Consider the following 25,080-nt stretch of genomic DNA (forward strand, 5'->3'; position numbering starts at 1 on the left):
TTTATCTTATATGTTTGGGACCGTAATGCTTGAATTTTTCGTGTCATGTAGGCAACATATGATCCACATCAAGACCGCTTATCCAAAATTTAGAAAGAGAACAAAGTGGCTGCAGGATAAGCACAATAGCACTTTCATTCAATGGCTACGCTTCAAGGTATATGTTATTGAATAACATATTGGACTTTTAATTTTCTTCTTTCTATGTTAGATTGAATTAAGATATCATTAATTTGCAAGTTCAAAGTGAACTTAATGAGGAAGACAATCATGGCGTATCAGAAAATTTAAGGTGGCTAGCAGCTGGTCCAAACATGGCAGTGCCATCATATAGGAGCTATCTTATTAAAGGTATTAAATTTAACATCAAGGCACAAGATGATGTGCGGCCAACTCAAAATAGTGGAGTTTATTTATTTGCACATACCATGCAAGTTGCTAGTTTCAAGGATAAAAACCCAATTCTCTCAAATATGGGTTTCTATGGTGTCATTCAAGAAATTTGGGACCTTGACTACCAAAAGTTTACAATCCCAGTCTTTAGGTGTGATTGGATAGATAGTACTTCTGGTCTTCTAGTCGACGAACTTGGATTTACCCTTGTAGATTTGAGTAAAATTGGACATAGGAATGACCAATTTGTTTTGGCTTCTCAAGTCAAACAAGTATTTTTTGTTGACGACTCGATGCATCGTGGTTGGTCAGTAGTGTTATCAATGCCTAATAGAGAATATAATGATGTTATTGGTGATGATGATGTCTTAGGTGATGTGAGAATTGAGTGTGAGCCATTTACTAGAGGGATGCCAAATGTTGACACATTTGATGAACTAGTGGGTGAGTTTGGGAGTCAAAATATTCGAGATGGCGTGTGAAGATATATGGATTGAATGATGCTTATGTAATTGGCAGTGTATGACATTAATTTTGTAATATATTGTAATGTGATTGCTTCACTTTCATTATACAGGTTTTGGCCACAAAACAATCAGTACAAAAAATACTGGTTCAAGATTACAAACACGACGGTCTTGATAAAAATGTGAAAAACAAATGTTTGTTCTAATAAAAAATGACGTTTTGGAGCATTCAACGACCATAATATATTTACCGACGTCTTAAAGCAACGTAACAAAGAAGAACCACGACGCTATTGTGAAACAGTTATTAAAGATATCACATCGGAGAAGCATAAAGAGCCGCCATGTAATTCCAAATAACACGACTCCAATCCCATAATACCGACGTCTAAAAGACGAGATATCTAACCCGAACGTTACAAAAGACGATGTCGTCTTAACTTTACCACGTCGCATGCTATTTCATAAACAAAATGGAAAAGGATGAATTCACGACGGTATTTTAAATCCATTGATAAATTTGTCGACGTTAAGATATATTTGGACGTCGTTCCTTTACAAAAACAACGTTATATGAATGTATCCACGTCTCTTTTCTTATGATAATGTCGTTAAAAAATTTTTACACGGCAAATATCGGATTAACAACGCCGTCTAATAGGAATTAGACGACGGTAATTTTTTTAATGATGACGTATAAATTATGAAACACGGCTGTCTTTTGCATGATAACGACGTTATATATTGACGACAACGTCGTCTTTATAAATTAATGTGTCATAAATAATGACCCCAACATATTTTCCACGTCGTTTATTTTAAGATCGTGTCGTTAAAACTATTTTACACGGCGGTGGAAAGAGAAACGTTGTCGTCTCAGATCCATTAGACGACAATTATATTTTAAGAGATGACTTATAAATTCTGTAATACGGCTCTCAATTATTTGGAACCGCCGTTGTTTTTTAGTACAACGTCATCAGTTTAAATATATGCGTCGTAAGTAATGACCCTAACATCTATTTCCACGTCATCGTTAATAGAAAAATTGAAGTGGAAAATTCATTTCACGACGGTTGTTGAAAATGTACTGACGTAGTAGGAGTCAATAACGTCGTCGATTATGTATTTAAAGACGTCATATTTTTATTTGTCGTGAAAGGTATATTTAACGGCGGTGAGTTTTAGTTCTCGTCGTTGTATGTATATCTTGCGGCCATGTTCTGTTAATATATGTCATATGTTTCCTTTTTAACGACGTTTTTTGTTAGAATTGGTCGTCTATTCTCATCCTCGACTGTTTTTTTATCTCTTTTTCCATTACAAAGACGTCGGTTATTATTTGTTAATGACGTTGTTTGTTTTAACAACGACGGTGATTTAGCGTCGTGGTTTGACACCCAAATAGATGTCGGTCAATTCCATGACGGTTTGAAAACCGAATACACGACGGTGAATTCCCGTCGTCTTTTTCCTTTTTTGTAGTAGTGGAGCAGCATTAATGTTGGTCATGCATATGGAGGTTTTCAAGGGAAGAAAGCAACCCATTCTTGGTGTTGTAACCTTCTTTTGCCTTGTAGGTCACTTCTGTTCTGCAATTGAAAAAATGTGTTACGATAGTCCAAGTATCGTGGAAGAGGTTCGTGTCGGGGTGATTCTTGATATGGGATCAAGGGAAGGAAAGATTGTTCCCAGTTGCATTTCCATGGCCCTCGCTGATTTCTACCATCTTCATAGTAACTACAACACAAGAGTAGTCTTGCATAGTAGGGACTCCAAAGAAAAACCTCTACATGTTCTTTGTGGTGAGCCATTCTTTATGACACGTTGTATAAAACTTGCTTTGAGATTGGCCAAAACCAAAAACAAAAACAAAAAAACTTGCTTTGGGAGATTTAGGTTTGAAATATATCTTCTTTAATCATAGTATATAATTATTCATAAGACCCATAAATTCATAATTCATCAAAGGCATATTCAATTAAGATTTTAATGGGTTTCAAACTAGTTCGAACTCTATGGATTTTATTTGACTTTCTTAAACTCCACATGCACTTTGATTGAATTTCCTAAGAATATGTGGCAGTAGTAGTGGTAGTGGTAGTGGTAGTAGTAGTGGTAATGGTAGTGGCAATGGTGGTCATGGTAGTGATGATGGAGGTGGTGGTGGCAATGATGGTGGTAGTGGTAGTGGTAGTGGTGGTAGAGGTAGTGGAGGTGGTGGTGGCAATGATGGTGGTAGTGGTGGTAGAGGTAGTGGAGGTGGTGGTGGCAATGATGGTGGTAGTGGTGGTGGAGGTGGTGATGGTAGTGGTGGCAGTGGCGGCGATGGTGATAGCCATGACAAGATAGTGGTAATAGAGGTGGTGAAATCATATCTTGAGAATAAAAATAATATATCTATCAAAATATCTAGGGGGAAAGCAAAGATCATGGCCTAAAATTAGTCTAAAATCAATCGAAATCCACTAATTTTTGCATTTCCTTTAAAATCAATGTTTTTTTATACACCCAAATTTTTATGGAATCTTTTAAAGTCATGATTGAATATACATCCAAATTTGGATAAACATTAAAATGTCATGATTGAAAACACCCAAAATTTTATAGACTTTTATAAATTCATGATTGAATACACCTAAACTTTTAAACTTCTGTAAAATCTTCTAAAATCTCAATTGAATACACCCTTTAAATCAATTTGTACATATATATACAGTCCCTTTCTATTTAGGAATCCCTTAAATAATTTTATTTGAAGGACACAATTTAAGGTACCTTATAAATTTTTTTCCAACGATCTAAACCATCTAATTTTAAGTCTACATTCATAGATCATCCTTGCAAAAAATTAAACAAATCAGAAACTGTTTTGACATCCAATTGTATCCTACCAAATCAATAAACATGGTGTTTCAAGAAAGTACTAAAATTTCAATAGCACAATTGAGTGGTCAAACGATATTGGATTCAAGTAATTTTTTGTAGAGATGATCTTTGAATGATTATCTAAAATATAGACAGTTTGGATTAGTAAAATACAATGCGGAGTGAGCCCTTCAAATGTGTCCCTCAAATAAGCTAATTTCAAGGATCCCTTAATGAAAGCTCTCTGTATATTGATCTTTTAATTTCTTATTTTGATCCCATCCATCAACCAAATGAAACCACCCTCACAAACTTACTGGTTTTTGTTTGGTCTTTTTTTTTTTCTAAATTAAGACTTCACTAACCAACCGTGCACCTCGGGTTCTATGTACTCACAACTTGACTATAAATATTGATGAACATCCCTAGTGCGCAGGACAAAGAACCACAAGGTTGTTGTGAACACTTCAAGACCTTGTTGTTGATGAACTACGCAATCAGCACACACACAAACCCATAAGAATATAAGCATAAAAGCAAACACACAAAGAACTCAAGATATAATCAATTGATTTATTAAACCATACCTATTCTACACACTTGAAGTCAAGATATCCCGATGGAGACCGGTTAACCAAATATGAAGCGTGGTTAACCGCTTTCTCCCCAAAGGACTAGGTACGCCTGCTTGAGTCCTCATGCACCTTTCACGCTCCATGAGAGTTATGTTCATTCTCTCCGAGGCTCTATTATGTTGCAACATATTCTTCACGGTGAATGCCTATTGATACCCTCACTCTTGTAAAACTTAAGGAACTTGCTCTCCTTATATTCACCACCATTGTCACTCCTTAGGATATTAATCTTCCTTCCATAAGGTTCTCTACTTCCATCTTACATTTCTTGAATTTGGTGAAGACCTTAGATTTCTTCTTCATGATGTAGACCCAAACCTTCCTAGAAAAATCATCCATGAATGTCAAGAAATAGCGGGCTACACCCTTCGATCTAACTAGTGTTGGTCCTCATATGTCCGTGTGAATATAATTAAGCACACATGTGATTTTTTCCTCCTTGTCTTACTGCTTGAATACCACCCTAGACTGCGTCCCCTTGGAACAATACTTGAATAACTTAAGTTTGCAGCTACGCACACCCTTCAATGCTTCAAATGTCAAAGTTTAGTGTCATCCTCTAAGTCATTCTCGGTAAATATAGCTGCTCCACCTGTCACCATTGTACCACATAGTCTATATAGGCAATTAAGTTGAATCTCTCCCTTCATAATCACAAGTGAACCCTTTAAAACTATGAGTTCTCCTCTAATGGCCTTGTAGGAATAATCATTCTTGTCAAAAGTATCAAGGGAAATAAGATTATTTCGCAACTTAGGCATGTACCTAACCATTCCCAACGTCCTAACAATGTCATCATGTATCTTTACCTTGATAGTACTTGTAGCTTCAACTCTACAAACTTAGTCGTCCCAATCACAACTTCGCCAACATTTTCCTTCTCATATGTATCAAACCATGAATTTTTTAAACACATACGATACGAGCACCCAGAATCCAAAATCTAGTTGGAAGAGGAACTACCTGAAGAAATACCAAGTAAATTGGAATTAGCTATCAACTAATAAAAGCTTATCATCGCAACCCAAGCTGTGTTGTTGGCTTCTTCCCTTTTTTTTCTCCTCTCTTTCCATGTAGGACAATTTTTCTTCAAATGAGATCCTTTGACCCACACTTGCAACAACCATATTTTTCCCTGGATTTTGACCTTCCTTTAATTTTTTTTCTTGTTTTCATGCTTACTTGATCGACCCCTCCCTTCGGCCTTTACAACTAGACCTTCATCTTGAGAGCCTTCTCCAGAACGTATAGTCATCCGGTGATATGTCAGGATGTCTTGCACCACCTCCTCAAAGTTTAGAGTACTTTTACAGAACATCAACGTCGTTCGAAAGTGCTTATATGATGAAGGCAAGGATGTCAACAACATCATAGCCTTGTCCTCCGTCTTATAAATCTCATCCATCTTTTTCAATTCTGTAAGACACCTATTAAAGGTGCTACTATGCTCCATCATATTCGCAACCTTCTCCATTTGAAGATTTAGGAGCTCATCTGTCAAGAAGAGTTTATCTAACAAAGATTTCACTGCAAACATCTATTTGAGCTTTTCCTATGTCTGCTTCCACCGTATTACACAACACTTCATCCCTGAGGCAATTCTAAATGGCTCCCTAGCGAACTTGTCAATCGAGTCCCATTCCTTGTCTTTCATGGTTTCCGGTTCTTTTCCTTGCTTGCCAAGACTACGTTGAGATGATGTTGTGCTAGGACGTACATGCTTCATTCTTCTTTGTCATAGCGTAAAGTTCGCCTAGCTTTTGAATTGCTTCAACTCGACCTTTATGCTAGCCGTTTGTGGTTGCTTTGGCTGAGAGTTGCTTTCTCCATCAGTCTTCTTATTGCCTACCACTTTCAACACACCACTGCTCTTATAGTTGTAAAAGAATTTGGGCATAAACCCACCGCCAACTAGGCTATGATCTACCACTTGTTGTGCGAAGTCAACTACAAAATGTTGTCGTTGATAAATTACGAGCACACACACAAACCATGCAAGAATAGAAGCACACACACACCAAGTGATAAAAGCACATAGAGAACACAAGAATTTATATAGGTTCAGCATTGTGCCCACGTCCTCTTGGTGATCGCCATGAGAAATTCACTAGTAATAAGAACACCTTTGATTACAAGGAAGACCCCCTTAGCTCTTACTAAGCCCTAGCTCTCTCTTCTCTCACACCCGACTCAAATTCAATTTGAATGCCCTTGTTTTCTCTCTTGTGAAAAACCTAGCATGAAGATGCCTATTTGTACTTATAAGACTTTAGTACAATCTTACAAGGAATAGCAAATTTAAGATACCCTTAAACCCTAGGAAAAACACTCCTAAAACAAGCTGGAGTCTAAGCGTCATGTGTTCGCCGCTCGAGCGGCAGGACCTAGTTATTGGGTATGCAGACTGACTTGTTTCCTCCGTTCCTTTGGTATTCTTTAGGTGTGCCAACATCAACACAGGTACCAATTGCTATAATACAAATTTAACCGAATGGAGGAGCGCAGGTAAACTTTTCCTCAGATTTCATTTTTTATGTCAATTTATGGAAGCCTAGTAGCCAAACTTGTGAGGATAATTTTGAAGAAAAAATGTTCCATTGAAATAAGCCTAAGAATCCAACTTTGTCCGCACCCTAAACCTTAGAAGTTAGAACCATCACTAGAAATTCAAGTTTAATAATTTTTGGGAAAAGCTAACCATTTAGGTAAAAAGGACTGGATAGTATTAGACACATACCTCCCAAGAAGACTGAAATAAACTTGTCAGGCATGAGATCCAAATATGGGATTGAAAACTAGCCAGGAAGAAGCATAAGCAACTTATCTTTAAGTAATAATCAGATCTCATGAACACAACACTCTGATCTCCATTACTTAATCATTTTCGTAGGTTAGACAAGTAAATGGAAAGATCCATGAATAAAGTTCAATTCTTGTACATGAGAATGTGAGGAGAATTTGCACTTCATAAATTTAACATCTGCAAAAAAAAATTGTTCCCATTTGGACCTAAAGAGATTATATACATATGTATAAGCTTTTATGCTCAGAATTTCAATTCTACTTTTGTCGCACAATGCAGCTCTTAATCTTTTGTACAACATCAAAGTGGAAGCAATAGTTGGTGGACAAACAAGTAAGGAAGCAAACCTTTTTGCAAAATTAGGAGAAGCAGCGAAAGTCCCTATAATGTCCCTTTCTGAACATAGTGCTTCTCCTTCTTTCACTGACAGATATACCTTCTTCATCTATATCATGAAAGATGAAACTTGTCAAGTTATGGGAATCAGTGCCCTTGTTGAAGTCCTCAAATGGAGGGATGCTGTTCTTCTATATGAGGACACAGAACATGGGAGAGCCACCATTCCATCTTTGGTCAATGCCCTTCAAAAGAAAAATATTCATATTGCATATGAAAGTTTCATTGCTCCCCCTCAACAAATGAAATAATTATTGAAGAGCTACAAAAGCTAAAGGCATTGAAGACTAAAGTATTTGTCGTGCATATGATGTCGAATTTACTTGCTCCGCGCCTTTTCTTGAATGCAAAAAAGCTAGGAATGATGAGTGAAAGTTATGCTTGGATTATGACATCATTCAACATGAACTTCATGCACTCCATGGATTCAACTGTGATTGAGTCGATCCAAGGAGTGCTAGGTTTCAAATCTTGCATTCCAGCATCAACTAGCCTCCACAATCTTACTTCAAGACTGAGGAGGAAATTTTACAAGGAGGAACCTAGTATCGAAGTGAGGGAGGTAAGTCCAAATGGAATTTGGGCATATGATGCAACTTTTGCTCTAGCTGAAGCAGTTGAAAGGGCAAAGATGAAAAATTCTACAAGATCCTCCCAACATGGAATTATGCTTCTCAGAGAAATATTGCAAAAGAGATATCTAAGGGTTTAAGTGGTGAAATTCAATTCTTAAATGGGAAGCTAATTTCAGGTGCATTATTTGGGATGGTAAATGTGATAGGAAAAGAGGAGAGAAGGATTAAAATTTGGCCTAGCAGAGAAAGAAACACAAAAGAGTTGCACCTTCTTAACGATAGAAGAAATTTACTTTCTACCTATGATCTGAAAAGAATCGTGTGGCCCCGAGGATCAAAAGCAATCATGAAAAGTTCCAAAAGGCGATTGAGTAATGAAATAAATTGAGAATTGGTGTTCCAGTGAAATTGGGATTCAAGGAACTCGTAGGTGTGCACCATGATCTTCAAACCAACAAAACTTATGTCACTGGCTTTTGTATAGACGTATTCAAAGCTGTAATCGAAGCCTTGCCGTATAAAGTGCGTTACAAGTTTATTCCATTTGAGGATGCCAATGGAAATATGACTGGGACTTATAACGAACTTGTTTACCAAGTCCATCTCCAGGTATGCTTGGATTGATTTATATATGTTAGTGCTTAATTATCCTCTTTTTTGTCATTTATCATTACATACAAAAGTTTTCTAATATACTTGTTGGTTTCCCTGGAAAAAATTTGTGGTAAACTAGAAATTCGACGCAGTTGTTGGAGATACGACAATCACACGGAACAGATCTTTATATGTTGATTTCACTGTACCATTCACTGACTTAGGCATGGGAACGTTGGTGCCGAAAGAAGAGGAAACAATGTGGATCTTCTTGAAACCTCTTTCAGCAGATTTGTGGATAACAAGTGCTGGTTTCTTTATTCTGACGGGTTTTGTTGTGTGGATAATTGAGAAGCCTGTTAACCAAGAATTTCAAGGCTCACCATCGCAACAAATTGGAACAATATTTTGGTTCTCCTTCTCGACCCTTGTGTTTGCTCATAGTAAGCACTTGATCTCATTGCTTGGAGTCATGCATGTTTTTCCTACCAAGTCAATTCTCAACTAAATATTTTGTGTTGCAGGGGAGAAGTTGTTGAACAACTCGGCAAAGTTTGTAGTGATCATATGGGTGTTTGTAGTGCTTATATTGAATTCCAATTACACTGCCACTTTAACTTCAATGATGACAGTAAAACAGATACGGTTGAACTCAAAACTGAACTATGTAGGATACCAAATTGGTACATTCACCAAATTAGGACTGATAGACTTCGATTTTAAGGGACTCGAGCAATTTAACCAGTCAGAAGAAGCATATATTGATGCTTTGTCCAGAGGAAATAAGCCTGGTGGTGCTTCTGCGATCATCGACGAGATTCCTTACATCAAGATCTTCCTAGCAAAGTATTCCTCCAAGTACTCCATGATTAATACCAAGTCTACCACCAATGGTTTCGGCTTTGTGAGTAACCTCAGTATCATAAAAAAAATTTCTGTTTTTAAGTAGAACGTCGAAGGCACGAAGAAAGTATACTACGTTTATAATTTAGCTGATTAATTTTTCGTTCATTTTTTGGATCCAGGTTTTCCCTAAAGGTTCCAAGCTGGCATAAGACATGTCAAGGCAAATTGAAATTCTCAGAGAAGGAGGAAAGCTTTTAGAGATGGAAGATGCGTGGTTCCATAGTAAATCAAATCTTCTGTTCAACGACAAAACGAGTGATCCAAGTGCTCTGAACTTCCACAGTCTTCGTGGTTTATTCCTTGTAAGTGGGGTTTCTTCAGCTTTTGCTCTTCTCTTATTCACAGTTTTCTTACTGAAAGATAAATATTGGCATGTCGTGAAGAAGAAATATTGGCAGCACGTAAGAAAGGTCCTCTCCAGACAGGGATTCAATGAGAATGAAGAAACTACAGTACAAGATGCAAGCTAATAACTAGATTAATTATGTGTGGTTAATTAGCAGAAACTTTGGTTTTTTTTTTTTTTTCTTTTGTAAATTCTGAAGGTTGTGTTTATAGATCGTATAAACTGAGTTGCTTCAAGCAATATATCTTTGCTTGTACAGTTAAGTATATATGTGTATATATATATATAGTCCCCTTCTATTGAGGGATCCCTCAAAGAATTTTATTTGAGGGACGATTTTAGATGATTGATGTAATATAAGAATCAGTTCGTGAGAAAGTGTTTCCTTGCTATGTTTGGTATCTTATTTAAATAGGAAACTCAAAAACTTTAAGGGAGTTTCACTAAAACACCCAAAATAGGGGTTGAAATTATAAAAAAACCCAAGCACTATTTAAACATATAAACACACCCAAAACCCATCATTACACACACTCAAAACCCATTTACAAACACACCCAAAAAGTTGACTTTGGGGTTGATTTTGGGTGTGTTTCTATGTTTAAATAGTGCTTGGGTTTTTTTATAAATACATGTCTAGGATTGGGTTTATTTATAAATTTGTAAAACTTTAATTATGTTTGAGTTTAGGTTTTCAAAACTAGGTCTACCAAATCAATTTTTTGAGTTTTTAACTCAAATTTTGTTTTTGAATTTAAAAAGTTGGATTCAAATCTAATACCAAAGAGTCCTGTGTTGTAGTGTAATTCACCATATGAATTTTACTTCATCAAGGCCTATTTGTTTTTTTGGAACGTAATGTGTTCCACATGTACCAAAAAGTAGGGCACAAAGTGTGACCCACCCGATTCAATAAAACGATGAGCGAAGTTATAAGTAGGGACATAAGTCTCATTAAAGATAATTTTTAAAGCTAAACTAAATGATGATAACAGGAATTTAGCTTAACTTCGCATATCTAACCTTTTAATCCATACAGTAGTACATATAAACATGAATATACGTACCATGCATTTTACCATTGTAACTACAAATTCCACAATGCTAAGTGGTTTTTATATAATCTCACAATTTTCTGTCACAATAATTCATGCCAAATACCACTTATGCTTATGTGCCTAATGCTTTAACTGATTTGTAAACTGGAGGTTGTAATTTAGATGTTTATACTCGTCTAATCTTAATGATCCAGTGGAGATCGTTTTATTATAAACTTAAAAGAAAAATTAGATTTTACTCTGAAAATATCCAAAATATTTACTAGACTTCAATCTAGTATAATTCAAAAAATAAGGTGAAAGAATGTGGGGTTATTTTCTAATTATTTGAAACGTTACGTCGTTGTTTAAAATTATATAGCAACTATGGGGTCCAAATATAACTTTCAAAACTTGATTTTTCACTCCCAGCCCCTGCTTCTCGAGGTTTTCCCAATTTAAAATAGACGGCAGAAACAACTCAAAAAACCAGAGGTCCAGATCCAGAAGGAAGAAGAAGAACAAAGAAGAAAGAAATTGCGAAAGGATATCGGTCCAGCCTCTTCTTCTCCACTGAAAGTTCTGCATCTGCTCCACCCACCAGGTTTTGTTCTTGATTTTAAATCTGAACTGAAGTTAACTTCTTGTTGCTCCTTCACTTACTTTGTAGATGTATTATTTCAACTTCATTCATTATAACCAAATCCAAATCCTGTCTAGAGATTATGGATTCCTTTATCAAAATGATATTTTCGAACAGAAATGAGTAGTGTGGGGATGTGGGCATGGGCAATAGTTCTAGTGCGAATGAGAAGATGATAGATGAACAATCAAATTTTCTATTTAATTGCGGTATCCTTGCCGACTCGTATCCTAGTTTTTGGAGATTTTCCGTATCCAAATGGGATATTTTTCGAAAATGATTTATTATAGTTAGCATTTTACTCAAGAAAGTGCTTCTTTTGATAGGTTAGTATGGCATCCCTAAGAAATCTGAAAATCAAGACTGGTACTTGCAAACGCATTGTTAAGGAGCTTCATTCTTATGAGAAGGAGGTTGAGAGAGAAGCTGCAAAAACAGCAGACATGAAGGAGAAAGGAGCTGACCCTTATGACCTGAAGCAACAGGTATGGTCCAGACATGCATCACAGACCAGATTGCATCATTAAGTTGTCATCGTTTTTAAATTTATATACTACTGCAGTTGTTCTTCTTATGAAACTATTGTTGTTTCAGACGTTTGATTAGTTGAAAACAAGAAATTAGTTCTTATTAGCTCAGTTAAGATTTGTAGAATTTGGGAATTGCATGGTTTTGTGGAATTTGTCATATTTTCTGTTCGTGACATGTCAGTCGCACATGTTCTTTGCAATTTATGTTATTTAGGTATATTTCATTTCCTGCAGTGGGAATCTGTTATTGCACTTAGTGAAGCTTACAGCTTTCTTAAGATTTCTCAAATTAGGTTCACTTTTTTCCTTTTAAATAATTTCTGCAGCAATTCTACCTTTCTGCTTATCAGTCTGTTGTTATTGGAACCTCATAATGTTTAGAAAGGGGTAAGATATACTTTAACCCCATGAACAAATGTGGAAAATCACTTAACAAGCTTCCACCGCAATATTAGAAAAATAAGTCCCACATTTGTTCTTAATTTTTCATTAATAGCTATTCTATCAGTATATTTACCATTAGTAAAGTTTTATGGCCAAGTTCCTATCAGCAGATGACTTATTTGAAATTTGTAATCGATCATTTTGCCCTCTAACTCAAATCTTTGAAACATTGGTGAGGTGATTGGTAGATGTGCAGATATGCAATGTGCAGTGTGCGTGTATAAATAAATGTGCAGATTCGTTTGTTTACTTCCCTGTGTTAGAAATCATGGTAATTTAACAGTTTTATCACAGAAGAATAAAGGTTTGGACTGCATAGAAGCCCGCAATATACACTAAGTATAGATATGGTTACCAAATATCATGTTGAGCACTGTGACTAGTGCAAAGTTAAACTGCATAAATTAGTTTACTAGTTGTTCTTTATCTTTTTGAGGATTCATTAGTTGTTCCAAAAATTAGCCTATTAGATCACATAATGTTTGAACTAATGGTCATCGACTCAATCCTTCCTTTGATTGGTTGGAGAAGCTCTGCTGTTTACTTGTTGTCAAAAGGTTTAATGGAAAGCTATCTATCCATTCCAAATTAAATTCATGTGTTCTTTGTTTTCCTTACAGGAAAATGTGCTGGCTGAATCAAGGATGATGCTTCCCGATTGTCAGAAGCGCTTGGAGGCCTCACTAGCTGACCTTAAAGGAATCTTGGTATGTATAAGTCTTCATTATCTTTACTCTGGATATCAACTCCTTTAGCCCCAATTTGTTAAGCATGATCTTTATTTTCAGGCTGAATTAGAAGACGAGTTGAACCAGAAGGAAGGCCCTGAAATTGAAGAAGCTCGAACCATTATTGGAGAAGTTGATAAGTTATTTCAGACAACAGAAGCCTAGTGCTGTAGCCTTTGTAACATTTACTAACATCAGGTGGTTTTCAATCCCCATTTGCTTTTTTTCGTGTTTCAAAGGATGGGCATGTGGTGTTGTTGCCTTGACATTGTTTTCCAAGGAGCCTTATTCTGTTGCCTGTATTACTACTGTTTTCAGTATATAAATTGAAATTGCGTGCTGCTTCTCTTTCAGTTTCCATTGACAATCTTGAACTTCAGTTTGTACTCCATGTTGAATTGAAAAAGTGAAAAGAATTATTAGGGCCGTTCGGTAACGTTTTCAAGGCCCGTTTTCATTTTCTACCAAAAACGTGTTCGGTATGTCGTTTTCATTTTCACTGGAATTTATTTTCTGAAAATAAATTCAAACTTATGAACAAAAACTGAGAACATCGAATTATCGTTTTCATTTTCTATCTGGTGTATTGGTTGATTGCCTTTTTTTTTCTTTTTTCTATTTTTGGTTGGTCTGATTTTTCTTCTTTTTTTTTTAATTTGTCTTTTTTTTTTCGTTGCGTTTCATTAAATTATTAAATTTCATATTTTTTTAATATATTATTTTACACTAAAGATAATAGAATTTTAATTTATTTTAATTATACATTATTATTCTCAAATTATACATTTCATTGTTTATAATAATTTCAGCCCTTTAAAAAATATCAGAATTAATTTTTTTTTTTAAGGACAGAAATTAGCAAAAAATATACTTGAAAAAAAAACTCACATATTATTATTCTCAAATTGTCCTACCAGGCAAGTTTTCACTGTTTTTATTTTCTGAATCTATTTTCCAATTAATCTACTAGATTCATTCTCGAATCTTGAAAATGCAAATTGTTTTCTCATTTTCATTCTCTGAAAATGTTAATGAAGGGGCCCTTAGTATTTGGTCTATTCTCTCCTTTTCATTTCCTGTTGGATCCATCTGTTATCAATTAAGTCCTTGTGTCACACTTGAAAACGATGTAGCATCAAAAGAAACCTATTCTTCTTCCCCACCCCTTTTTTTTGGGTTAAATTGTTCTCTACATTCCTGTGTTATAATCATCTTATTATTTCAAATCCGCACCCCTTAAAAATAATTTCGGAATCCATCACTTTCCATTATCTTGCATGATTGAAAGCAATTTATTGTCCCTATCATCAAGCTTCAATTTCCCTGTATTTCTGAGAGCAATTTCTTTTTGTTTCTTTTTTTTCTTATTTGCTTATTCAAAACTGTCACAATATAGGACATGGTTCAGCAATAGCACCTGCAAACATATGAGTATTTCAAATCCTCCACAAACCAAAAGCCACCATGAAGTGGCAAGTGCTATTGCCCCAATTTGTAGTGGCAAGTGACAGCAACTCCAGAATTGCCTTGCCTTCATCTGGTTTTCAACTTCAAAATATTGCTGCACATCCAACTACAATGTCTTGGGCCAATTTAGATTCCGAGGCCTTTTTTTCTTTTCATATGTTTAGTTTTGTTTGTTGGCTTGGTCATAAAAACCATAATTTTGAGGTTTGGGGATATCTTTTCAGTGTTTCAAGAACTAAAAGGCAGACAAGTTCACGTGCTTAGTCATATTAGCTAGAGCAGATGTGCTTCCCACTCTACATCCGAGTTTGAATTCCCGTTCACATAGTTTAAATTATATTATAGAGAATCGTTTGTATAAAAAATAAAAAATAAAAAGGCAGTCAAGCTCTAATCAACTTGCTAGTATTTATAAAATTAGAAAGTTCCTGACACCATGAGAAACTACTTTCCAAACGATGTATAATGACGTCACTTTGGCTTAATGCTACCATTAGAAAGTTTTGAGAGAGTTGTAAACAACAGTTTCCTGTACACAACCCCAGATGTTACAGCAATCAAGAAAAACATAGCTGTTTTGGGTGCATGGATGCTAATCACCTCCATTCTTTAACTCGAATTTTCTTAATTTTCATAAAGAATGGAAGGATGGTTTCCTGAACTTCCGGCGGAAGGGCCTACATGCCTCAATGCTGAGATCAACTGCAGCTGCAAGAGCCATGAAGATGGCGGCGTCCTCCACGCACGTAACATGCCTCATGGCTAGTTGTACCAATGGCTTGCTGCTCTTTCCTTCCCCTTGCACTCTACAGCTCATGACAAAACCACCTACAACTGGACCTAAACCTGCAAAGTCTCCACTACTTTGTGGGCTTGGTATTGGACTGGCGGCTGCCGCCTCCGCTGCTGCTCGCATCTGTTTGTCTGTGTCTATGAAAAACTCCCCACCCTTTTCAGCATTGATGCGGATTTCAGACTGGAGGAGCTCCACTGCCTCCTGGCATTCAGAAAGAAGGCGAAATCGGCAGCAAACGGAGTCTCTAATGCCACGCTCACGCCATGCCTCAAGCTTTCCCCATGGCTGCCAACTGTCAGGCCTGCAAGGATCAGGACTAACAATCATCCAAGCTCCTGGGTTGGACCTTGCAACCCAATCACAACCTGTTGATGGAACAAATGGAGTTGTTATAAAGGCTGCTGCAACAGCCGAGCCAGATAGATCATGTATGGTCACCTTCCATCCCTTTCTCTCTCTTCTCTCTGATTCGAGATCAGGATTGTTAGCAGAACCTGACCAGTAAGTGCTCAATGGATCAGCATGGGGAACCCTGTCAATTCATTAAACTATCAAAATCTTCATCGACACAAGGTGAAATGTAAAAGAGAAAACCAACTTGTCCATAGCAGGAGAGAATGAATACACGGTTTTTGCATAATACTAGAAAACCGAGTCCAAAGTTCGGTGATAAAATTACGTACGCTGTATACTGTATCTAACATATCTTGAATATTCGTTGATAAATTGAAATGTTTTGATTATTACTAAATTTATTATGTAGTTACATATACGCCTGGTTGATTCCTGACAAGGCAAATGTTAAAATTCAAATAGAAAAGAATATGGCTATTAAACATCTAACAGGGAAACAAGACCGACAGGGGACACGGAAAATGACTTTAAGCCAAGCATAGTGAATGTTCAAAAAAGAAAACAACCATGACAATAATGTGACAATCTAATCAACCAAATGCTGATTCACACCCGAAGTTGTTGTACCTAACAATGGAAATTTAAAATGATGATTGCCTTTTGAAACTAATCCAGTCAAAACTATACAACTTGGGAAGCCTTATTCATCCAACAAGAATCTAGAACAAGCATAAATGTTTGACGAAAAATAAATTGTTCTTTGCAATCATTGTCATACTTGTCCTTTTGCTTTGCTTCTTTTAATATTCTTGTTTTCATGCAGCAGCCTTTTCAAAAGCTTTAAACATTTAATGTAAGTTAGAGAGATAACATAAATCACATCACCTGTCTCGGATGAACTTGCAACTGAAAATAGGCTGCTTAATGGAGCCTTGAAGCTGCACAACCTGAGGACTCAGTTTTGTGACATCGTCAAACTGGAATACATATCTTGGATCAGGATCTAATCTTACTCTCAAATGAAGCTCGGCGCTCAATTTTCCACCCTCCTGCTTGTTTTTTCCAATACCTATCCACCCACTAAAGAGAACCACTGGCTTTCCTTCCCCCCATTCAGGACCAACCTCCAGTTTATATGTCCCAATTTGCTGCCTTTTGACCCCTACACCACAGTGGGACCCCTTCTTCCCTGTGAAAATAGCAATCTCCAGAAAGGCATGAGGACTGTAGAAACACCCAGGTTCCAGCAACGCTTTAATATCTGATTCTTCAAGGTAAAAACTTGAGGCAATGGTATGAGAATCAAGTGTAGCTTCAGAAGAGGATACTAAGGGGACTGACGCTGTCTGCATAGGGAATCCTCGGAGACGAATTTCACACGAATATGGAGAAGAGAATGCATGAATCCCAGATTTTTCAGACTTCAACGCTGTTCCAGGAATCCTCAATCCCAGTGAGCTTATTGACAGCCTAATAAAAGCCTGAGGATCCATTCTGGTCACAAAAATTTCCCCATTATATCCAAAGCCATATTCTTGGACGGCCTGTGGCACCAGCAGAATAGTGACAATTTTTAGATTGCAAAATATTAAGTGATGAAATCTGATGGCATCATGTAACTAAAACTGAAAGGAAAGTAGAAAAAATCTTAACATCATGTAGTCAGTTAAAACACATACAAAAACCAATTTAGAAAAACCAATTTAAAATCAGACAAGTATATAATGAAAATTCAGTTAACTGCAGGGAAGGAATATGAAAGTTGTTATAGTGTTCGGTGTTAGAAAATGCCAAAATGGTAAACATTAAAAGAAAGACAGGTTTTTGGCCAGACGAGAAACAGGTTATAGTCTATTTAAATATACTCACATAGACAGTTCCTTGTGTACTCAGAGGCCTTTGCAATACATGATTTTTGTTGAAACTTTGAATTCCTTGATGATTTGTGTCTGAGCAGCAGCCTGTCAATCCACATGCCAATAACTATTTTAATATTTGAAGAACAAACAAGTGAAAAGAAGTGCCATTATGAATATAACAAAAAAGATCATAAAATAGACACAGAGGCCTGTGACTTTTACCCTTTCTAACCAATTTCTCCACTGTGATAAACTGAGAACCGATATGGAGAGAACCAGAGGCAGATATGAAAATTCAGTGGAGAACCACAAGTATTTAGACAAAAACATTGAAAGTGAACCAAGAGGACAATAAACAACCCTTTAAGGACAGGAAAGGAAGATCCAAAACCACTGCCATAGTCCTAATCCTAACAAAAGTGAATAAGCCTGCCTATTAAGGGAGCTACAGTGAGAAATACATCAAAGTTTCATACTGAGCAGAGATGCGGTCAACATTTCATTACAAGCTCTAGAAGCAGATGAAAAAGAAATGAGTTGAATTAATAAAAGGATTAAAAGAGGTTAAGAATGATGGTAGTTCATTCCAAAGATTTCAAACATTTTCTTCAATTTGCAAAAGTAATTAGGGACCGCACTAGAACCTGGTGTTAAATCTATGTGAGACTTTCAACCATTTCCCCCACTGCCTCAAAAATGAGTTATCATCCTTTCATCCTAAAACAAAGGGACAGTTGGATCATAAAGGAGTTGAAGCAGAAAGATCAGGGAAGCACAAAGGAATTATGTCTAATTTCTGACATCAATTCATTGATTGAGACCACCTTAGCGTACTACAACAACACATATCATCAGCACTGTTAGCATCTCAGTATATTTCATAGGTATAGGTCAACCTCTGAATTCATCTGATTTTCGCATTCTGAAATATTAAAGCAAACCCCAACAATGCCCATTTTATCAAATGACTGTTTCATACTTGTCTCAAATCATATGATCCAACCTTAGAGGAATAAAATGGAAATAAGAGAGCTAGCAAAATTGTCTCTCTTTTATTCTTAGATCAACTACTGACTGAGAATCCATAGTAATTTCCAGCAAGAATAAGCTTTGATTCCATGCAAGGAAGAACCCAACTTAAAAGATATACAAACCCTTTAGCTTACACACCTGCAGAGCTCTATTTGCATCAGGTTAATATCAGTACTAAGGCCAAATCAAATTCCTGGATTTTTCCAGTAGCAATAGTGTTAGATTACCAGCTTCAAGCCAAAGCTGTCCCATCATAATCACAAGCTGATAGTCATCTGACAAATCACACAATATACCTTATCACTGTAATCATCAAACAGCGCAGCCAAAAATCAACTAACTTGATTTAGCTGTCTATTACTCTCATTCATGTTTCTTAATCAAGTGAACAACTTTCTAATCAATTATTCCATGGTTCCATACAGAAGGAAAAAAACACACACGTGCCTTACGGGAATTCCCTATCTTTCATTTGAATTTATTTTCCATGGAAAATAGAAGTATTTTACTTCACACACAAATAATCCGAGAAATTCGCTCAAAATAGTTGTTATACACGAGTAGTTTTCTGCTAGATTTCCCATATGAAATAAGGAAGACGCTAATAGAAGGTAGGATCGTACTTTCTTTTGTCTTTCTGCTTTCTTTTTTGGAATAAGCAGATTGAAGAAAATAATACACCTAAAAGAAACTTGACCAAAACAAAAACTGCTAAAAGAAAGAAATCCAAGTGTAGGGCACTTTCACTGCTTCACTTCATTTACACAATAAATTATTGTGTGTATCTGATGCCCCACGTAGCATGCCGACCGATGTATAAATCCACCCATATTATAACGAGTGTACAATCATTAATGTCTAAGCCCAAAATGTTGAACTGAAACCATTATACTGTGTTAATGATTGTACACTGTTAGAATATGGGTGGATTCGATACACCAAGCAGGTATGCCATGTTGTGTATCCGATACACACAATAAGTTTTCCATTTATACAAAGAGCCATGTGATCTGAGAAAATTAATGAAATATAAGGTCCATTTGGCATTTATCCAACCCCGGCCAATAGGTGAAGCTAGGTTTCCATTTAAATGAATGAATATACGAGCCAAGTTAGCATCAGATAAATATTCATTGAGGGTAAAACATCTCATATCAATTGTTTGTAAGGGTTGTTCTTGGGACGCCATTAATTTGCCCTCTTTATCACCCGTGAGAAGTCTTCGACACAATTTCCCACTAATGTAACAGCTCTGAGTCAGATTACATCTTTGTAAAGCCAACTTAGCATTCCTTTACATGTATGTAAGTCAACCACACTCCATTATATACTGATTACTGAGAAACAGGAAAAGAGCATAGGGACGTACAAACACTAAGAAAGTAACAAATCCTTCCAGCCAAAAAGCTGATTGTTTTACTTATGGTCAAGTTATGGAAGCATGTAGTGAGTGTTGCTCTGATAGTTTCCCATAGACCAAAAAAATTTAGGATTCTAAGGAATCAATTGCACTTGAAATTTACAACTAAACACACCAATAAATTTCAGAACCATCTCAAACTCTCATGTTGTTACCAAAACACTCAACAGCAAAAGACATGCACCCAGCAGACCATTGAGCCAAAACAAGACAACCCAGTTCAAATTTCAACAAACTAAGCTCAACCCACAAAAATATTCCAACCAAGCACATAATTCAGCACAATGGAAGCCCCAGAAGATAAGAAACATTCAGATTTTGAAAGAAAAAAACAGAGTCTTTAGAGTCACATAAACAAAGACTGGAAGCATAGCGCAGAAACAAAAGACAAAAAACGGACAAAGAAATAGAGTACCTAACTTGCGGAGCTGAAACAAGAGCAGAAATTCAGCAGCAAAGCATGTGAAGAAAAGAAGTCCCAACAAAAGAACAACAAGGACAACAGAGAGAAACACCAAAAACTGGCTTACCCAATACGAGAAATCTCTTGCTCTTCTTTTAGGGAAAAGGAACGAAGCGAATGTGGGTTGCAATAAATACTATGAGTAAATGATTGATGCGAACTGAGCAAGAAAAGAGAGAGAAAGAGGAAGAGAGAGAGAGGGCTTCATTAGTTAACAGAAAGAGATGGGAAGTGGGTATTTATTGTTGTTGCTTCTGCTCTTCCTGTTGTTGTTGTTTTGCTGAAGTCTTATTTTAACAGTCTTCTGCTGCTTTGGATATCACGTCGACTGTGCACGGATCAAGAGGACACACAGCACACCACAACACCCTCCCCCCAGAATAACGAAACCAAAAAACTATCGTCATCTCCTTCTCACTCTGCATCACCATATACAATTTACTTTCAGTTTCAGTTTCTTTTGTTTGTTCACGTTGAAATAAAATTGTACGTGTGGTAATGTTTTGTCATATTTATGTTGTCAGATTGTGTATCTCGATAATAATAATTACTTTAAATTTCTTTTTTTAAGGAACCTTAACTTTATTTGAGAAATATTTTTTATAAGCGATATTAAGGAAGAGAGGAAATTTAACTACATTCTTATCATGAGAGAACTTTATTAATCAATAAGTATGAACGGGAGCTCTCACGTAAGAATTTTATGTTAAAGATTCTAATATTAGTCATTCATTAAATGTGTTAGTGAGTTGCATATTTTTCGTATATGCGATCTAGTAGTCAACGGCGGCAAAAAAAATCATCATGCAGTTATTCTCTGAAAAAATACAAAATAATCATCATGGACTATCATCCTCTAACACGAATTTTGTGAAATTATAGGCAGATGATTATTGTGCTATTATTATATCATGGTTTATTTATTAATCATTTAGGAAAGAAAAGTATGAGATGATGAGATGAGAGAGATAGAGAAATAGAGAGGTGGTCGTGAATACAGCTGTAACCAACACATATTTGCTTACCAGTTAGCTACTTCCAATCTGTCCCTATTCTAATTTTCTATGAGATTCAATGGAAATCATTTGCCTCGTTAGCTCAACTCTTGACTTCATCTCTTTGTTTGTCTTTTTTTTCTTTTTTTCTTTTTTTTAATTATTATTATTGTAAAAAATAATAATATAGATAGCTTAAGCTCACACTCTAATAAATAACTTATTAATGAAGAATAGGTATCGTCTTTTTTTTAGGCTTTTGCTTCCTTGTACCTCGACATTTGGCGGGCGGAACATTGCATTTTGTTCACAACTAGTTTTAGGTTAGGGTTTTAGGTTAGTGTTAGTTGGATTAGCTTAGGGTTCTAGATTCATGTCCTCATGGTACTCCTGTGTCCGAGTTTGACACCCCCCACCCACCTCCCTTTCTTAACTTTAACATATATATATCTAATATAAGCCATTTGTTCTTTTGTTTGAGAGGTGTTTATGTCCAATTCTTTTTTTATGTAAAAGGTCTCGATTTCATTAATAGTGGAACTATTCATTATATATTTTATTTTATTTAGTCAAATTTTCAATATGAGACTTTATATTCTTCAACATAATTGAGAGTCTAGTCTTAATCAATATCCAATGAATTAGCTAAATTGTTAACTCATTTTTCCAACAATAGAAATGAATCTATTATACTAAACATTATTAAGAAAATAGCTATTCCTTACATAATCATCACAAAGAACAACTTATCGTAACGCGTCATATGTTTTTCACATCTTAGTATGAATATAACATTTTTTTAATTAAGGGAAATATTATTCACTCTCTCCTTATGTAATTATGATGCATTCTCTAAGTGATTTAAAATAGTATGTTAATAATTATGAAGAGAAATGATATTAGAAAATTGTAGCACCTGCCTGGTTCCATATAATTTATGAAAGTTGTATTTTTGTTTAATGTTTTAAGAAAGAATAAAGGAATATATAAGAATCAGTGTAGTGAATAATATAGAGAGGAAAAGACAAAACAGAATAAAGAAATAGAATAGGGCAGAGAACAAAACGAATCTCTAAGAAAATAATTATATAAAAAAAAATAGTTATATCTATTTCCAACTTCTTGTATATATCCTTAAATTAAATCTGAAGACTATGTCAGAAGTGTCAAGTTAATCATTGACTGGGATTTCGTAAAGATTACTTCAATCTTTCGAACCCCAAAACGACTCAAGAGACTCGCAAAGAATACATAGTTTTTTCTTTCTTTTAAAATTTGCGTTCTTGGGACGGCAAAATATAGATTTAAATCAGTACAACAAACCCCAAACAAAGACGGTTATGGTAGATATATAGTATAGATGCAAAGATTAAAAGGCAAAAAGTCACGGATAAATCTAAATTTCCGTCTAATTTCGGACTGATGTGGATGACTATTATGCCTATTTGTCATAATGAGATGACCTACTTCTTCAATCTGTAAATCAAATGAGAGAATCCTGCTTATTCCGTTATAAAAATAGATAAAAATTTAAACGTGTCTTTAAATTGCGATGGTATCAAACTGGAGAATATCTCCTTCTTCATAAACATAGTAAAACCCCTTTATGTGACCATAAAACTTCCAAAATATCATGCTCTGAATAATTGGAATAAAATCAAACATTTGAAAACAGACGACAGGAAGCAATTGTGTTACCAAAAGCAAAAGGAATCTTGGTTATTACGTGTGTAGGGTATGAGGACAAACACAAAATTTATGTTCTTTTGCTTTTGGCGGGGACTGTAAACACCGTGAAGCAAGCGTGGGATGGGAAAAGCCCACTTTCTCTTGTCTTTGAAAAGAATAGAGCCAAACCAATAGGCAAAGGAAAAACTAAAAACAAGTCTTTCTTTTCTTTTTCTTTTTTGTCAATAAAAAGAAAGAAGAGAGAGCTCACAAAAAGACCCAATACAAAAAGATGGTACCAAATCAAGTTCGCATTATCTAATATGGGGGAAAAGACATATTTGTTTTTTGACAATGATTTTCTTTTTTACACCAAAAGAAATGCAACTGTTTTTAAAGGACAAAAATATGGTGTTGAAAGAGTAGAATTGGAACAAAAGTTGGTACCAACACATGCTCTAGTTGGAAAAGAGTGATTTAATTACATAGAGAGCATGTAGTACTAGGGAGAGTCAAATAAAAAATAAGGTTTTTAGCAGCAATGGTCCCTCAACTATACCCGTAGTTGCATTTGGGTCACTGAACTCAATTATTAGTTGCAGAGGTCACTTAACTGTGTGTTTCGTTGCACCAGTAGTCCTTCCGTCAAGTCTGGCTAACGTGGTGTCAATTTCATGGGCAAATTTGTCTTTTGAAGTATGGCATGTGCAACCTCCCGTCTACAGCAACTTCCCTTCGACAAATGTCAAATCTGGGGCCAAATAAATCCCCAATTCCCATTTATATTCGAAGAAAGCCAATAAAAACAATAGATGTGCTGAAATTTTCAAAATTTGAAGGAAATCTAGGATGCAGGTGCGTTGGATATATCAAAACCTAGACTTCATGGACTGATTTAAATCCTATGAGAATATTTGAGGCTTGTGAGATGAGTCGAGTAAGTTAATCTGTGAAATTTTATTTTGTTGCTTGGTGGGTTTAGCTTTGATGTTATGAAACGTACTTTGCAGAGAAACAGAGGAAATGGGCATCATTGGGAGTGGATGGACGCACCAACCTGTGCAAGAGGAAAATAACTAATTCCTAGGTTGCTGAGAAGAATGAGAGCAATGGAAGAGGACCTAAAGTTAATAGAAGAACAGAAGAAAGAAGTGGAAGATAAGCTAAAAATGGTGGAGAGAGAAAAGAAGGAATTGGAGTACGAAGTTGGAGAACTAGGCAGCAGAAAAGACTGTTGGAAGAGAAAAGAACAGGCCAACGACCAAGAGAGAATCAGATTTGGGGGGTTTCATTTCTGTCATTGGGTCTTTATGATGATGCTCTGTGTCTTGAGCAATTGGTTGACATTTCCGAGTGGAAACTATGAAAAGCTTATGATCAATTAGGTCGAAATGTAACCGATATGTAGTTCATTTTGCAATGAACTTTGAGTTCAAGTTTGGTGGACATATTGGTGTTAGTGTATTGAAATTTTGCAATGAAATTTGAGTTCATTTTGCAATGAAATTTGATGATGCTTTGTACCATTTCCAAAATGTACCAAATCAACATATATAACACCCAGTTCCAAAATGTACCAAATCAGCATATATAACATTCAATTACAGCTTCCAAAATGTACTAAATCAAGTTCCAAGTGAAACAGAAGCATAATGTACCAA

At 35.8% G+C, this 25,080-nt stretch overlaps 2 protein-coding genes and 1 pseudogene across 5 annotated transcripts; 2 read left to right on the forward strand and 1 right to left on the reverse strand.

Moving 5' to 3' along the window:
- Positions 1-2,376: 2,376 nt before the first annotated feature.
- Positions 2,377-10,107, forward strand: LOC148917096 (glutamate receptor 1.4-like; annotated as a pseudogene).
- Positions 10,108-11,445: 1,338 nt separating this feature from the next.
- KIS (tubulin folding cofactor A (KIESEL)) lies at positions 11,446-13,718 on the forward strand. 2 transcript variants are annotated; one of them, XM_089052663.1, is made up of 4 exons: positions 11,446-11,624; positions 11,995-12,148; positions 13,258-13,344; positions 13,426-13,718. In XM_089052663.1, exons 2-4 carry the CDS (start codon positions 11,996-11,998, stop codon positions 13,528-13,530), a joined length of 345 nt encoding a protein of 114 aa, XP_088908789.1. In that variant the 5' UTR covers positions 11,446-11,624; position 11,995; the 3' UTR covers positions 13,531-13,718. The 2 variants fall into 2 exon arrangements, with proteins under 2 accessions (XP_088908789.1, XP_008232194.1); XM_008233972.3 differs by having other exon boundaries at positions 11,450-11,624; positions 11,990-12,148.
- A 1,503-nt stretch (positions 13,719-15,221) lies between these two features.
- Positions 15,222-21,156, reverse strand: ASG1 (nuclear factor 1 A-type protein (DUF1005)). Of its 3 annotated transcripts, none has more exons than XM_008233973.3 (4): positions 20,824-21,156; positions 17,852-17,943; positions 16,868-17,526; positions 15,222-16,160 (listed from the first exon to the last, which is right to left on the reverse strand). In XM_008233973.3, the coding sequence occupies exons 3-4, from the start codon at positions 17,473-17,475 to the stop codon at positions 15,464-15,466; spliced, it is 1,305 nt and encodes a 434-aa protein (XP_008232195.1). In that variant the 5' UTR covers positions 17,476-17,526; positions 17,852-17,943; positions 20,824-21,156; the 3' UTR covers positions 15,222-15,463. The 3 variants fall into 3 exon arrangements, with proteins under 3 accessions (XP_008232195.1, XP_008232196.1, XP_088908787.1); XM_008233974.2 differs by having other exon boundaries at positions 20,709-21,139; XM_089052661.1 differs by lacking the exon at positions 20,824-21,156 and adding an exon at positions 18,064-20,672.
- Positions 21,157-25,080: the final 3,924 nt, after the last annotated feature.

This window comes from Prunus mume, linkage group LG5 (assembly GCF_029339155.1).
Source record: "Prunus mume cultivar Tortuosa linkage group LG5, ASM2933915v1, whole genome shotgun sequence".
Classification (NCBI taxonomy): Eukaryota; Viridiplantae; Streptophyta; class Magnoliopsida; order Rosales; family Rosaceae; genus Prunus; species Prunus mume.

What these genes read in the sequence shown, in the direction of transcription:
- KIS (XM_089052663.1), top strand. Translation starts at nt 11,996, where the DNA reads ATGGCATCCCTAAGAAATCTGAAAATCAAGACTGGTACTTGCAAACGC. An exon ending in CTTATGACCTGAAGCAACAG is followed by an intron (nt 12,149 to 13,257) that starts GTATGGTCCAGA and finishes TTTTCCTTACAG; the next exon opens with GAAAATGTGCTGGCTGAATC. An exon ending in CTGACCTTAAAGGAATCTTG is followed by an intron (nt 13,345 to 13,425) that starts GTATGTATAAGT and finishes CTTTATTTTCAG; the next exon opens with GCTGAATTAGAAGACGAGTT.
- ASG1 (XM_008233973.3), bottom strand. Translation starts at nt 17,475, where the DNA reads ATGGATCCTCAGGCTTTTATTAGGCTGTCAATAAGCTCACTGGGATTG. An exon ending in TGCAAGTTCATCCGAGACAG is followed by an intron (nt 16,161 to 16,867) that starts GTGATGTGATTT and finishes ATGAATTGACAG; the next exon opens with GGTTCCCCATGCTGATCCAT.